The 16267-nt window shown below is 33.0% G+C and overlaps 1 protein-coding gene across 1 annotated transcript in view; it reads right to left on the reverse strand.

Annotated features, from left to right (window-relative positions):
* Positions 1 to 887: 887 nt before the first annotated feature.
* Smp_144290 (hypothetical protein) overlaps positions 888 to 16267 on the reverse strand; it is a gene marked incomplete at both ends in the record, with an annotated part of 33186 nt that continues 17806 nt past the window's right edge. Inside the window, 3 exons of the mRNA XM_018795108.1 lie at positions 888 to 1029; positions 1074 to 1369; positions 9198 to 9718. Of these exons, the coding sequence (XP_018649454.1) occupies positions 888 to 1029; positions 1074 to 1369; positions 9198 to 9718 (959 nt within the window). The remainder of the gene's footprint in view (positions 1030 to 1073; positions 1370 to 9197; positions 9719 to 16267) is intronic.

Below are 16267 nucleotides of genomic sequence, written 5' to 3' on the forward strand. Positions count from 1 at the left end.
TATGTAACTTAGAACATTATTACGTTTGATTATGCTTGAGATAGGATCTGAATTCTATGTTCAGAAGAACTGTACATCGTTTTTGTCTTTAGCTTGATCTTGGCCTATCATTAGCAATGTTGCCATTATTATTTGCCTAATGGGATACGATATGTGTCCTTAAATTTGTAGCTCATTTGCTTCTTCATGTTTGATATGTATGGATTATTTAACAACGTTCCATTCATTTAGTGAGTGAATATTGCATGTAAAAGCAGAATTTTTATTGAGGATTTCGTCATAATCTCGAAATTTAATTTAATATACTTTTACATCCAGAAAGCTGAGAAGCGCTATGCTAGCATGTTCATAAAAGACATTTGTAGGTAGCAGTAGACGATTTGAATGAGGTTCCGGGTGTACGGCATATATATGTATGTACGGCAACTATCCTACAACCGATTTCGATTGTGATTAATTTTAGCTAAGCTCTTTTATTAGCACTTAATAGACAATGTTATTTGAACAGTAGCAATTCGCATATTTCTTTGTACCGTTATGATCACTAGATCACATAACAGATTCTAGCTAAAATGTTGATTCCTTAAATATCACTCGATGATTCACCCTCCTCCCAATGTATATATATACTCAAATCCTAGTATTAACTTTTGCTTTGCCTTGCTGAGCCCTTATGCAATTTGACTATAAATTTGTCTACGTATTTGCTCACATAAACTTATTCTCCTCTCCGCTTCAAATTCGCTTGATGTGCTTATTGCTTTTTGATATGCGCTATGCGCTAATAAACTGTAGCTGCCTTCTGATTTCAAACACCGTTGAGATTTATATTATGACGGTTATCAAGGTGATCGATTAACGAAACAGAAACCACTACAATGCATATATCATTTCAATGAGAAAATATTAAATGACAGTTTATTTAATAAGTAATGATTATGTCTGAAGTTACGATAAGAAGACTGAAATAAATGACTTTTGATTTCGTGCAAAAATACAGAAAAAGGAACGTTAACGAAAGTTTCATTACTGTAATTTATGAGAAAAAAAAGTATTTAAAAGTTTAAACATACCTTCCTGGAGTACTGTGCTGTTGTACTTGATAAGATCGTTGAAATGATGAACTTGTACTTAAATATTGTTGTGTTTCCATATTTGGTGATCGTCTTGGTACTGAATGACTTGGTGAAATTAGATTTCTGGAATCATTTATATTTTCAATACGATGATGTCTTTCATCAACTAAACTCATTGCACGTCTAAGATTAGCTAATTCTTCTCTTGCCGTTTGTAAATCATTTTCAAGTTTTTTTTCACGTCTAAAAGAGTCATGATTATTTTCAAGACGAACTGAAACAGCAGATTGTGCCTTGAACAAAGAATAAAGTTAAAAAAATAGGGTTAAAAGTATAAACATGGTAATTGAATTTCAAAGAAGTGGTTGAAAGTGTACTTTTCATATATGGTTATGTAAAAAATTGAATAAAGATCTTTATTTTTACTTGGAGTCATTCTAAAAACTTTTGTACATTCGAGAAGGCAAATTGTATATTCAGTTCTGGTTTATACCTTATTAGCAGCGCTCAATTACGAAACAATTATCACAAGGTTTAATATGTACAATCAACAAATTCGGGAATGGGGCAATAACAAAATAAAAATATTGATTGAAAATAAAGTTTTACCATAAATTCGCTAAAGTGGGGAACTAGAGCTGATCAACTCTGACTATGTTCATCGACGTTATTGGGGTAGTGGTGCAAACAGGATTTTTCCTTCCGGATTATAAAAGGGTCATGAAAGCAGTTGAATGGCTTTTATTTTTTTCAGTGTATCTGAAACTGTAACGAAAAGAAGTTCTTCCAAAAACCGACTGAGAAAATAATACCATTGTATTATAGCAACTCGCATACAATTGAGTTTGTTTACGTCTAATTTGGCTTAGCCCTTTTGTTAACTTATTTAACGGACAGTCATTCATACAATAACAACCTATCTATACTATTGTACCTTTATTATGTACGCTTGAACATTGCTTACTGCCTACGCATGTATTCATTGTGCTAGCCTTACTATTAATCGCTTAATTGATTTGATGATTCATGCTTTTCCATCTGTATATATATGTACATCTTAATCCTGTTCACTGCACTGCACTGTACTGTACTCGCTCATTCAACTCTTACGCTCACTCGCCTGCTTCACGGCACCACTCTTTCATGCTCGCTTAACGTGCCTGTAATTTTGGATATCTGTGTGTGGTCCAATAATAAACTCAATCAACCCTTCGTATTTGCCTTCTGATTTATACACCGTTAGGACGTTATCGAGTAACGGTTAATAGGACGAACAATATACGAAGTTTAGGGACTATATTGAATTTAGACCACCACAGTATTTAGTAGTAAACAACTTTGAAATTCTGCCATGAAATTGTGACTGATAAAGTTCTATAATGATGGAGCAGAAATATTTATCATCGTTGGTATTAAACTTCCCTTGTGCTTCAATACGAATGGACTGGAATTAAAAATCTGAATGACTGAATTCTAATGCAAAACATCTATCATATATCTACACGGGAAGTTAGAAATCTATCGACTAAATAACAGTTTACACTAGTTTTATGTAGAAAACGTTAGTATCAGATGTCCACTTCACGTCAAAATTCTACCAAAAACACTTATCCTGTCGCTAAAATTAAAGTGAACAAATAGACAATAGACATACGAACTAAGATACTAAGTTAGAGTCCCGGAGTGAACATCAACTCTGGGATGCAGGTACATCTACCTGACGAGTCTCAAGTTCGACGAAACGCGCGTCCTGGATTTCACCGCTGGCCACCATCCATTTTTCCTCATAAATAAGATATGAGTTTCGGAATGATATACTACACTTCTTTTGTTTTAAACTTGAGCGTTAATCGGTATGTAACGTTACTCAAAATGGAATATAAATGTGCTTAGGGAAATTGCTGTAAGATATAATACACTACTTATAAGTAGTTCTAATTAAAATGTCAAATTTAAGAGATAGCTGTTTTTCTATGAATGCATATTTTTCTACTTCAACCAAACACCACATCAAGCTACATTTAGGTATTTAATTACTAGTCAGTGGTGTAATAAACGCCAGTTATGATGTTTTACCTCTACCTTTGTGATTATTGAGGATGTAGTATTTAAAAAAGGTAAAGCCCACATAGTGATCATTTACGGGATTAGAGGGACGAGACTAGATAGAACCAATATACAGTGGATGGTATAAACGAAACAAATTGTTTTCTAACATATTTGTGTTTATTTAATATAAATAGTTTGGTTTAACAGGAGGAGAATCTAAACCATCCGACTATTTTAGTTTGTAATTTCTGTCGAAAAAGTTTCCCGTTTGAATTTTAGTTAATTTTAATATGTTGATTGCGGAGTTATGAAGTCAGTCAAATTTCCTGAGACTGTTCTTGGTTAACGTGAAAAAACATTCCTTGTACAAAAATATGAAGAATAGTAATTATTTATTCATGCTTCAATCGGGTTGATTCAAATTTATTTTACGACTTTTATACCAATGAAGAAATCAATCCTAAACCGCTTCTCTTCAAGAAAATACCTTATCTATATGTGCATCTGACTAGAGGGAAAGGGATTTACAAGTTCATTTCAAACTATACAATAGCCTAACTTAGCAGTCATGTATAAAATATGAGGTGCCTGTATTAGGAAAAGTGTAAATATCGATAGAAGTAACTATGGTTAGGGGGTAATATCGATTTTATGAAAGAAATATAACAATAATGATTAATTAAAGATATAATTATTCAGTGTTTTCACTGTAAATGAATGAGTTCGTGCTTTAGTATTTTAGAATATAGTCATAATCACCAAACTATATAGTTACGGAAATGAGCAGATACAACTTGGTGGTGCTCTGAATAAGTGAAACCCAATAGACGTTAGCTGGACAGAAAGGATTAGCTTCGGGAAAAGTTCTGTTGTAATCTGATAATGTGGAAGAAACTGCTTCACACACTCTGGGAGTTTCTCTGGTGCTGTCCAAAGAAGCACCAAAAGCATTTATAGTAGAAGAATCTCGTTAATCCAGAATCATCAATGCATCCGTTAAAACAAGGAAGGAGGGGATCACAATGAATGTTATCCACTGTTATGCGCCTACCAAAGACAGCAACGGAGAACATAATAACCAGTTTCATGTGAGGCTGCAGTCGATTGTGAAAACTCGCCCAGGATGGGACCTGACCATTCTGATGGGAGACATAAACGCCAAGGTTGAAATGAATAATACCGGGCATAAAACTACCATGGGACAATATGAACTGACTGGAATAAGGGAAAGAGAATGTTCACAGATTTGCAAATTTATAGGCTTTCAACAAAATTGTTATAGGCGACACTATATTCACTCACAAACGCATGCACAAGACGACATGAGTCCCACTAGATTACACTCCACAGAACCATAACGAACTCTTGAACGGACCAGCGCTACTGAACACACTGGATATCGAAGCAGAACACACAGATCTTCCTGTAGATGTCACTCCACCAATGATCGAAGAAATCAATTGTGGTCGTCAGACAAATCAAGAAGGCGAAATAAGTAGGGCCTGACAATATAAATGCTGAAGTACTGAAGTCAGACATAGAAGTAACTGCAAACCCGCTCCACACTCTTTTCAGAAAGATTGGCGAGGAAGAGTAAGTTCCAAAAGACTGGAAAAAAGGATACCTCATCAAGATAACAAAGAAAGGAGATATGAACAAGTATGAGATCTATAGAAGCATCACACTACTATCAGTACCAGGAAAAGTTTTCAAAAGTATTGCTGAGCCTTGTGAAGGACTCAGCAGACGTCAAGCATCGAGATCAACAGGTTGGATTCCGTAAGGATCGGTTGTGAACAGATCAACACTGCAAACCAATGTTGAGCAATCAAATGAATGGAACTCGTCACTATACATAAGCTTCCTTGATTGTGGGAAGGTCAACATTATCCGGAATTCATAAGACGGACTACACTGCAAAGCGGTGCACAGAGGACAGCTGATAGATGTATTAAAAGTGAGGACAGGAGTCAAATGAGACTGCTAACTCTCAACCTTGCTCTTCCTTCTGGCAGGTGCCTGAATTATGAAGACCCCCAGATCTGACGGGAAGAACGCAATAAAATGAACAGCGTTTTTGCAGCTAGACAACTTGGACTTCAAAGATGAGCTAGACCTTCCATCCCATAAAGTAAAACGACTGTGATTGAAGGCAACCAGTGTGGCAGCAACCTCTGCAGAAGTAGATCTCAACATACACAAGGCTAAAACCAACACCTTCAAACACAACAAGGAGAACACCAACCAAATCAAACACATTTGATAGAGAAACTCTGGAACAGGTGGAAACATCCACGTACCTAGGCAACATCATCGGTGAACAAGGAGTCAAGTTACTTACTAACGAAGATATCTGGTGAAAAAAACATTATGAGCATCAAGACAAATATCTGTTGATCCCTCATTAACAATTTGAAATTAACTGGAAGTAATGAAGATTTTTAGCTCAGGTGGAGAATTTCTGGTATTGTTGATTTATCTAAGTTTTCACTATCGTTTTAGACAAATTCATGTAAAAGTCTACATGTTTTTGTTCAGAACACCAATCAAAAAGGAATCTAATTAAGTATCTAAACAGTAGTAAAATTTAAGGGCAACAAAACGAGCTGTTAGTTTATTGTAGATTCTTACTGCCACTTATATTGTCTAAATAGGTAATGAAAATCTAACGACTAAATCATTCAACCTAGAGAACATAGTACCTTCAAAGATAGACACGTTTCAAAGAATCATGATCGGTTGGTTATTGTATTATATCTGATATCATATATGTTGATATTGCATCATTTTCATTAAATACACCGAAAAATATATCTACTTCATTATCATTATATAGGAATAATATATATTTGTAAAATCTCAGCGAATGAATTTGTAGTAAATCCAAGGAATATAATTCCTTGAAAAAGCTTGGACCAGATTGCCAGGCGAAACGTTGGATTTACTACAAATTCATTCGCTGAGATTTTACAAATATATATTATTCCTATATAATGTCTTACATCATCTACTGTGAAACTATTCGCTCTAGTTTAGACGAGAGTTCTTATACTTCATTATCATTTGTATTCAAATGTGGTATGAGGTCGTGAAAGTAAATGTGATTGGTCACTGAATGTGGGCAACCAGGAAATTGACTGCTTGTATTGTGTAGAATAATGTCTAGCGTTACTCTGGGTCTTTATTTTTGGTTGTGAATCGGGTACCTGATATAACGTGAACTAGACTGTATATAGAGGATCGTTTGAGTATCTAGCCTAGAGCTGTTATAAACTCGGTCACCTACACCAATCTTATTATCATATTAATGTAGTCTACCACAGAAAGGAAAATGTATTTATTACCCATTTTATCAAAATGGTTATTTTATTGACATAATTAATGTAGAATACTGCTTGGATATCAGTTGAATGACCAATAAAAAATGATTTAATTGTATTATTACAAAACCCTAAAACATCCATTCCATTTGAAGTATTTTATAAAGAAGAAATTTATAATTTATAATTAAGGCAAAACAAAAACAGAGGTGATTCATTCGATTCAATATTTTGGTGTAGTTCAATATGTCATTCAGATTTATAAGGAAGTCTGTGTTATCATGCAAATGAACATACGAATATGTGTATCTGTATGGGTATGTGTGGCCATATTAGTTGCCTGTGTAACAAAATACAATAATAATAATACTGATAAATGCATGTTACATTCTATGACTATAAAATGAAGACTTTGATTGTGTATTCTGCCATCTTTTGTTTACTTTGGTTTGAGCGTTTTTGGTCAATCTTTTTGTGTTCTTTTATGATGACTACAGTAACAACCATGGATAGGAGTCTTAACCTCAAGATTATTACTGTCAAAACTTAAGGATCTTATATTTATGCGATGATGTTTGCATGCTATCATATGATGGTTTTAAATGCAACGTAAGGTACTTGATCTTTACACTCAGTGATTACTGTACGGTAAGTACTATAATACATAGTTCTGATAATCTTCGTCTTCTTATTATACTATAGAAACTATAATATTTGTCTATTCCTTAATGGTGATGGGATTCTTTCGACCAAGTTACAGTAGGACCACTAGTGTAAGCGAATTACCATAGGATACACAATACTTCAATGTCAGGTAGTTGGATACAATGGATAGGGAATTCTATTGGATCTAGGTTTAGTGCTGATTGGTGCTCGTCTGCAATCACCAGGGTACTGATGTTTCACATATACACCTCGAACATGTATTAATTGAATTCACAGAGGAGTTTACACTAAGAGATTCAGGTCACCATTGAACTTCTTTGTCGTAACTAGTGTCATGATCTTCTAATTATTTGTCTCTCATTAAGAACAATCTATTACATCATAAAATAAATTCATGTTGCTTCATTTATTTGAACATACTAACTAGAAATGAAGAAGAATAAGCACAAAATAGGATATAATAACCAACATATATTAGAATGGTAGTTTGTTGTTCTACTCCATTTCCATTGTGAACTTTAGATCATCGAAGATGTTGTTAAGAAAATTACAGGTATAACTTTTTTAATGATAATTAATGTGACTTCGATAAAATGAATAAACATTTTTGGCTTGATCACTGTTAAAATTGAGGCTTTAACTCTCGACATTAATGAGCTAGCAGTAAATCCTGATATTGGTGATTCCATTGGTGTTCCTTTCATTTGTTCGTAAATTTTAATGTTGAATTAAAAATATGTTGTTAGACATACATTGATGAATTCTAGTAAACTATAACTTACAAGCTCTGTGTACGTTATAAAATTTATATCACTCAGAAGAAGCTGGATAAAGTGTCTTTTGTTAACTTTGGTTAAATTGAGCTGAGAAAGGCTGTCGCATCAAATGACATTATCAGTTCATCGATGTTGATTTTAACTTTTTAAATCTTATCCAAAGATTTAACGGAACGATCGAATGGATCCACCAAATGTCCAAATATTTTTGAATTTTCTATTGATAAATTTTACATTGTGGTTCCAGGGAGTGATACAATTGAGTGCAGTGGGACATTTGGTTTGTGTAGATATGGATTACCATCACTGATCTTGTTTATATATCTTTCCTGCACAGAAAAGATTATTTGAAATTCTAGAAAACTGGTTGTTCAGCTTTTTGACTGGATTATTGTCCATCAATCTGTACACGTTTTCATTCTCAATTAGCTCCTAGGTTTTCCTGGTATTTTCTCTTAGCCATTGGTCCGCCAGAACGAAGAGATAAAAATGTGTAACCATTACACAATAAGCTCATCAAAGATTGCTCTTATATCAAAGACTAACTTCTTTGTGGCTGATATCCGTCATAGATTGAGCTTAGCTAGAGTGCTATTGAAAACTAATGAAAACTGGGTGGCTATATTGTCCTAATGTGAGACTCCTCAGCAGTACGTATCCCCTCTTTTAACGAAATTTATCTCCCCCTTAGGTGACCTTTTTAGAGTAACTAGTTATTCTGTATTTACACATCTAAACTAGTGGATTGGTTATACATAAGTTTAGACGATATTTTATGTTTCGGTAAGACTATTGCAGTCTGGTCAACAACATTCGATAAACACTAAGAGATAAGGGAATATGACATTGTTTACTACTCAGCGAACAACGGGTGTAAATTTCTCAATCTTACAGTTTAGTCTTGGGCTGGATAGCTCAGAGATAACTTCTCGGACTGTGATGCTGGATGATGCAAGTTGAAGTCCTACAGATGCGCCTTTCTGATTAATTAGTACTATTTTGTAATGAAAAATGGCATGATTGGAGTGGTAGTAAATGTATTTTCCTATTTTGAAGATTTTATTTTATTTTGCTGAAAGAATGAGCAGTAATTCCATGACACAGATTACCAACTCTTCATGAAATGCATGTTTTCTACATTTATGCATTATGTACTTGATTGATAACGCCTTCTTAATCAACTACTTTGTAACTACATGTCTTACTTCTGTGCTACAAGTCAGTGTGATAATATTCGTATAAGTCTAAAAGAATATCTGTCTGAAAAAACATCAAAATGGTTATTTGAAAAAACCGATTTTTATACTTACGTCTGTGGGTCCACAATCCGGATCAATAGTTAAATGAATTTGATTGAATTTTCGAGGAGCAACGGGTGGACGTTGTTTCAATGTTGTTGTAAATACGGACTGATGTCGTGGAGATGTTGAAAAAGAAGAATTAAATTTACCGGTACTGGTACTTTTTCCAAAATTATCTATTCGATCTGAATAAAAAGTTGAATGTTTGTGATAATTCGAGTGTAAAGAATCATTAAAATTATGTGCGTCAGTATTGTAACCAGTGACAGAAGCAGATCTACTACTCGGAGTATATCGATTATCTGGATAAACTTCGTCATGAAACAATTGTTTCCGTGGTGTTTGTGAAGAATAATATGGTTTTGAATTATAATGTGTATTAGATGGAGGCGGAAGACCAGCGGCCATATTCATACTTGTTAAACGTAATTCTTCCAATAAACGATCAAGTTCTTGTGTTCCGGCCATGATGTTAAGATAACGTGCTGCTTCGACTAAATCTTCTGTTGGATAGGAAGTTTGTACAGACTCTAGATATATCGTATATTTGAAAAAAAAGAAAGATGTTTTATTCTCAAAATAAATATTCACTGTTCAATTGATTGAATTTGTTGTGGATAGATTTATTTACAGAAAATGCCTATGTACTGAAATTTGATGATATTCACAGTAAAATCAATAAAATGTGACTCCATGATACTGCAAAACGTCAGGTCATTAGCTAATAATATGTTACTTGAAAGTTACATATTGTAACAAAACAGGTTAACTGTACGAGATAAATGTCTGAGCTAGTTAAGATATGCTTAGGCAAATACTGAATTTGAATACATTGTTAAGGGTAAATATGGTGAACTAAGGATATGTTTTTTCTAGTTGTAAGTAGACTGATCATTAGGTAATTAAGTATTAACTGGATCATTATGGTAGACAGCGGTGATGTGAATTACAGAAAGTAATTAATATTTAAATCTCATCTTGGTTTGACACAATAAATTCAAACAAATATGTTTGTGTTCATTTTATTAACATGAGAAGAATAAACAAAAGTTGACCTGATGAATAGTAACTTAAGGAAAAATTAAGCTTTCGTAGAATTGATGAAGTTCATAGCTGGTACTAACCAGTGGAGAGTTAACGATCGAACGTACGTTACCGTTTTGATTTCATGACAATGAAAACAAATAAGCATTTTAGATAATTTCTACGTTCAATTACTTTTTAACTCTCGTCAGCTAGTGAGGGTCCACATAAAACTAGGAATATATGCACGTTAGTTTGTGGAATATTCAACACTATCAATTATCATCTTTTTAAGTATATACATGTATAACATCATATTCTGTGTCACAATCAAGCTTGCTTGTACAAGTCATTATATTTTTATACCCAGTTAATATTAAACTAGCTATTTTAATAAATACTCATGATTTATACTATGAATCTCAACTTTGATTTTTTTTAAAATACAGTGCACATGGTTAGTGAACTATGATGAGATGAAATGTTGTAGTTTCCCGTTATTGATGCTAAGGATCGCAAACCATTAGTCTCTAATGGCATATAAATATCCTAAGCGAAATAACTAGATAATTTCATTTATTTGGAAGTTTTCAATAAGGTTGTAGAGTGTCCAGCAGAGGAATGCAACATATGTGTTCGTTCCATTTTGAGCTCGTTAGATGGGTAAACAAACAACTCAGTGTTGAAGTCCATACTGAAACTAAGGGTCATCACCTTTCTTTTCACACGCCAATAAATTATCGATTAAGCTACAGAGTCCAGATAGTTACTACCCTACCTAAGCTTGGTAAATATTTATGTCTAAATGACTATATCAAAGTAATCCATTCCAGATACACATGTGACAACAGAAATTAATACTTTTCAGTCCTTAATAATAACAATGGGAAAATGTAAAAACCTTCAAATGAAGTTCGGGCACGTTATACAAGTCAGTGAGTATCTGGATTTTGTAGATTACGCTCTTTGTAAAATTAAACAAATTAGACTAATTCTAACTATCTCTTTTAACGAAGGATTTCAAAAATATTATAGATAAATAAGAGAATTACTAAGATGAAATTAGAGACTGAATTTAGAAAGTACTTTATAGGGTCAGAATATTAAGAGTCTTATATATCTGGTAAAGATCCTATGAATAACAGTGGTTATTCATAGAGGTTTGTCTGTTATGGGGAAAGTTATGCTCATGATAGATAAAGTTCGTACAGCGTCAAAGTTCTAGTCAAACATAACGTTGGTCACTACTCAGTGATTAATCAGCCGTGTGCATCTCAGTCCTACAAGAGGTCTGTCATGCCCCTATTAGCTCAGTGGTCACTTTGGCTGTCGCGAACTTGTTACCTTGAGGGAGCCTCGTTTCCCTTAATATTTGAAGTGTGCCGTTCTGGCCAGTACCAACTAGCACAAAATCTAGATCCAGTATTTCCTGTCGACTATTTCTAAGTACGTAAGATAATTATGGCCAATATCAATCAAACCATGTTCTTTTGATATTATCAGATGAAAGAGCAAATGATATAGACTATGGGTTACAAGAGACTCACTAGATATATAAATGAAAAATGTATAGTAATGATTGCAATAATAATGGCATCAACGTACAGTAATACGACATCAAAACTGAATGAGAGATTATCACAATAGAGCGTGGTACAATATCGGTGATGAAAATGTTTGTTTAAAAAGTAATGAATTAGTGAAGGAAAATACCAAGACAAGAAAAAATCTAATCAAACACCCTTAAAATTGATTAGAAATTCGCCTTGAGATGAATATTTGTATATAAAACCGTTCTAGCTACATTCATGATAAATTTATTTACGAAGGGGCAACCGAAACGTGTCGTCTTTATTTCTATAAGGTTTCAAATAGTCTGTGAATTGAAATCCATCGCTTTGGTCCCGTTGTCTTACTTTGAGTATCTCTGTGAAGGTTATTAATCTACGTGTTTTACTACTCAACCAATAATACTTATTTCGCTCCACCAATCTCAAAATTCTTGTTTTGTGTAAATGACATAAAGTTGGCAGTCGGTCAGATATTGTCCAAATAACAATTTCTAAATAGTTCACGTCAATGACAAAATTGTTACTTAACCATAGCGAATTTACACTCCCCCTCCTAGCTTATGTCTATGAACAACGTTTATTCCATTCATATAAATTATGTTCCAAGTTACATAGACTTCCTAAATAACAAGAAATTTCTATGAACAAGTAGTAACTACCATTCATATCTGGTTATGAGAATAACAGTCTGATTTTTGTGAACAGAAATTTGTCGCAAGGGTGGATCTTACAATTAACAACAAGATGAATAATAATGGATTCACTAAACGAGTCGCAGACGAAATATTTAATTTAAATTTCTAATATCATCTCATCACTGTCATTATGTTGAAAAAAAGGAATAGCAATCGGTATTAATCTTAATTCTAAGTATTTATGCCTACTAACTTCAATTATCTCACATTAGATAATGTGTACCATGATGGTCAGCCATTTGGACTGGTGGATAAATGGCAACCTGACAGATAGAAGTCAAATAGAGTCAATACATTTGTTTTGCAGGAAGCTAAAAGTAACCCGAATAAGTCAGTGGTAATGTCTCTAACCGTGACACGATTCAGAATCTAATGTGAGGTATCAGTCCCTTGCTAATGAATATTAACGTACCGTGAAACTTAGTTCCACTGGGTTCTGTTAGTGAACTTCAACTATTTATTAACACGTAATTACCAACACAATTTCGGATCAGTTGAAAAAATCAGTACAATGCAACGCTGAATTCGATGAGGACTAAAATTCAGACACTATGACTTTGGTAACTAAAAAGTAGCCAATTAATGTTGATACGTCACTTTTATTGTTTCATAAACCGTCTTGTCATATCTATCAATTTATCTTTCGTTTACAAATGAAAAAAACAGTACGAAGATATTCTTTTTCACTAATTTACTGAATTATTATAATCTAGTCCCTGTAGTTCACATAAAATATAAAGATGAAGACAGCTAGTACAGCAGCAGCGTCTGCAGCAGTAGATCTCAACATACACAAGGCTAAAACCAACATTCTCAAATACAACACGCAGAACACCAACCAAACCAATCACATCTGATGGAGAAACTCTGGAGGAGAAGGAAACGTTCATATACCCAGGCAACATCATCGATGAACAAGGAGAATCTGATGCAGATATGAAGCCTAGGCTTGGCAAAGCAAGGACAGTATTCCTATAACTGAAAAACATATAGAACTCAAAACAACTGTCTGTCAACCAATATCAATGTCAGAATCTTCAATACGAACGTCAAGTCAGTTGATTCTATTGTATGGAGCTGAAACTTGCAGAACTACCACAACCATCATCGAGAAGTACAAGTATTTATAAACAATTATTTTCACATTATACCCAATGTCCGTTGACCGGATACCATCAGCATCAGCCTACTGTGAAAGGGAACAAACCAGCTTCCATCTGAAGATGAAATTAGGAAAAATGTTGGAGGTGGATAGGAAATAAATTGAGGAAATCATCAAACTGCATTACGAGGCAAGCGACAACTTGGAATTCCGAATGGAAACGGAGAAGAGGAATATCAAAGAACACACTGTGTCGGGAGCAGGTAACAAACATCAAAAGAATGACTAGAAACTGGATGGTAGGAGGTAGGACAGAGTTGAATGTAGAATGTTGGTGGGTGGCCTATGCTTGTCCACGTGGGATAATAGGCATTATATATATATATATATATATATATATATATATAATGGGAAGGTAAAAGGAGTTTGACTAGATTCTTATTGTGTTATTTTACATATGAATGAAAACGGGAGAGAAGAAAACCATGGAAAACACTGTATCGGGAACCGGAAACAAACATCAAAGGAATGATTAGAAACTGGAAATAACTAGAGAGTAGAACGAATGACAGATAGAGTTAGATTTAAAACCCTTGTAACTGGCTTATACTCTTCCATGACATGAAGTAACAGGTGTAAATTAGTAAATAGTCTATGTACTTCATTTTGACAAAACTTTGAATTTAAATTATTATACATTTTTGTTTTCATTCATTTACATGTGTGTTCACTAAATATTTAAATAAGTAACCTTCTTTTTCTTTCTCTCTTTCTTTCTTCCTCTTTTTTACATAACTAACTAGACAATGTCTAAATTATATTTTTTAAAAATGTAAAATATTCATAACAAATTTTACATTGATTTTTTTTTGCTTTTCGATAGTTACAAGAAATATTATTGATTAATCGGTTTTGTTTTCTCTTTTTAAAAAAAATTTAAAAAAATATTTCACTTTTTATCTAACTCAATAATCAATTTATTATTATTATTCTATATTGAGTTGATTGATAAAATTCAATTTGATACCTAAATAGAATTGAGTTAGTTACTAAACTAATAATAATAATAATAATGAATAAATGCAATAATTATCGGATATGATAAAGGTTTGTTTTATTTCAGAAAAGGTTTTTTTGTAGATATTATGATAATTTTAATAGTTGAGATTATGAGTCAATTGAAGTTAGATCACTATAGGAAATCTGAAAGTACTGGATGGCCATTTCGTTCTATTATACTGTGGAGTCCTATAATAGGACGAAACGGTCTATGAAAAATATACAATAATTATTTTACAGCACTGAAAAACAAAACTTTTTATTTATGAAACTATTGATTTCAGTATAGGCGTTACTTTTAAATGAATCAATATCAAATAACCTATTGTGTCATTGAATAGAAATAATAAAGAGAATTCAGTGAAGTAAACTTTCTTTTTGATGAAATCATTCGTATTAATAGGTGTATGGTTAGCATATATTTATAGAAGGATAGGAATGATTGCATCATAAAGTGATACGAGATTTTAATTATCAAATGAGGTGGTACAATAATCAGGCGGCTAGATAAGAATAGAAGGATGAAAATAATTTGCGGATCAAAATTATGAAAGATAAACAAAATGGTCATAATAATAACTGGATAATAATCATGGAAAATTGTTAAAGGATAATAATAATAATAATAATAAGTGATTACGGCTTACAATTACAAAACACTAATTTAGAAAAAAAACAAGACCTGAAACACTACAGAAAGAAATTAGGACCAAAGGAAGGATGAGAGGTTGGATGTATCGTCTTTGCACGCAGAGTTCGGGCTTGAATTGGTGGATCATCAATGCTTCAGCAGTGCATAAGTTTTCGATTCGACCTCGCTTCAATCTAGTTGCTTTGATTGTGTAGATTATTTTAAAAGAAGACTCCTTCGGAGCGACGTGTCCAGAATTCATTAGAGGCTCCAGTATTGAAATGATAACTGTTTTGCATTCGTCTTTTAAAAACCACGCCAGGTGTTGTTCTGAGATACGTTTAGAAGGTGATCTTTCTTTAGACATATATTTACTATACAAATATAAATACGAATGTACAGCTGAAGTAAATAATTTCGTTGGAAAGATAATTTTCTTCGCTAAATTCTTTTTACTTTTACTCAATGTAAATTTAAATGAAATATAACTACAGAATTAATTGTCTTGATAGTTTAGATCCAATTATTCCCTATCATATAGTTCGTGTATATTTTATGAACTGTAGAATTTCTAACAGCCATACCGAGTGAGATGAGTTCAATTCCAATAAGAATCATTTCTATCAAGATTCAAGATGTAATTTCTTGAATCTTGTCAATTAGAACTAACTCTTAGTCAGGTATTGCTATTTACCGATTTCATTTTAAACATTGGACATCAAAGAAAATGTAATTTAATGATAATCAATTTGATAGATAGAATTTAGTCACCATTTAAGACTAGACATCATGACTCCGGTGATCAACTATGGTGAAATAATAATCGATCAATGGATTTCTAGTCTCTCTGACCTTATAGTTTATAAAAATCTCTAAGCTTATAAGGTCAAACTATTTCCAATCTTCATTAACATTGATTAATTATTCACAACTTATTCAAATGAATTGAGAAAAAAAAGTGAAAATTACTTGAATAGTTACACTGAACAATTGTAATG

Source organism: Schistosoma mansoni, chromosome 1, assembly GCF_000237925.1.
Source record: "Schistosoma mansoni strain Puerto Rico chromosome 1, complete genome".
Lineage (NCBI taxonomy): Eukaryota > Metazoa > Platyhelminthes > Trematoda > Strigeidida > Schistosomatidae > Schistosoma > Schistosoma mansoni.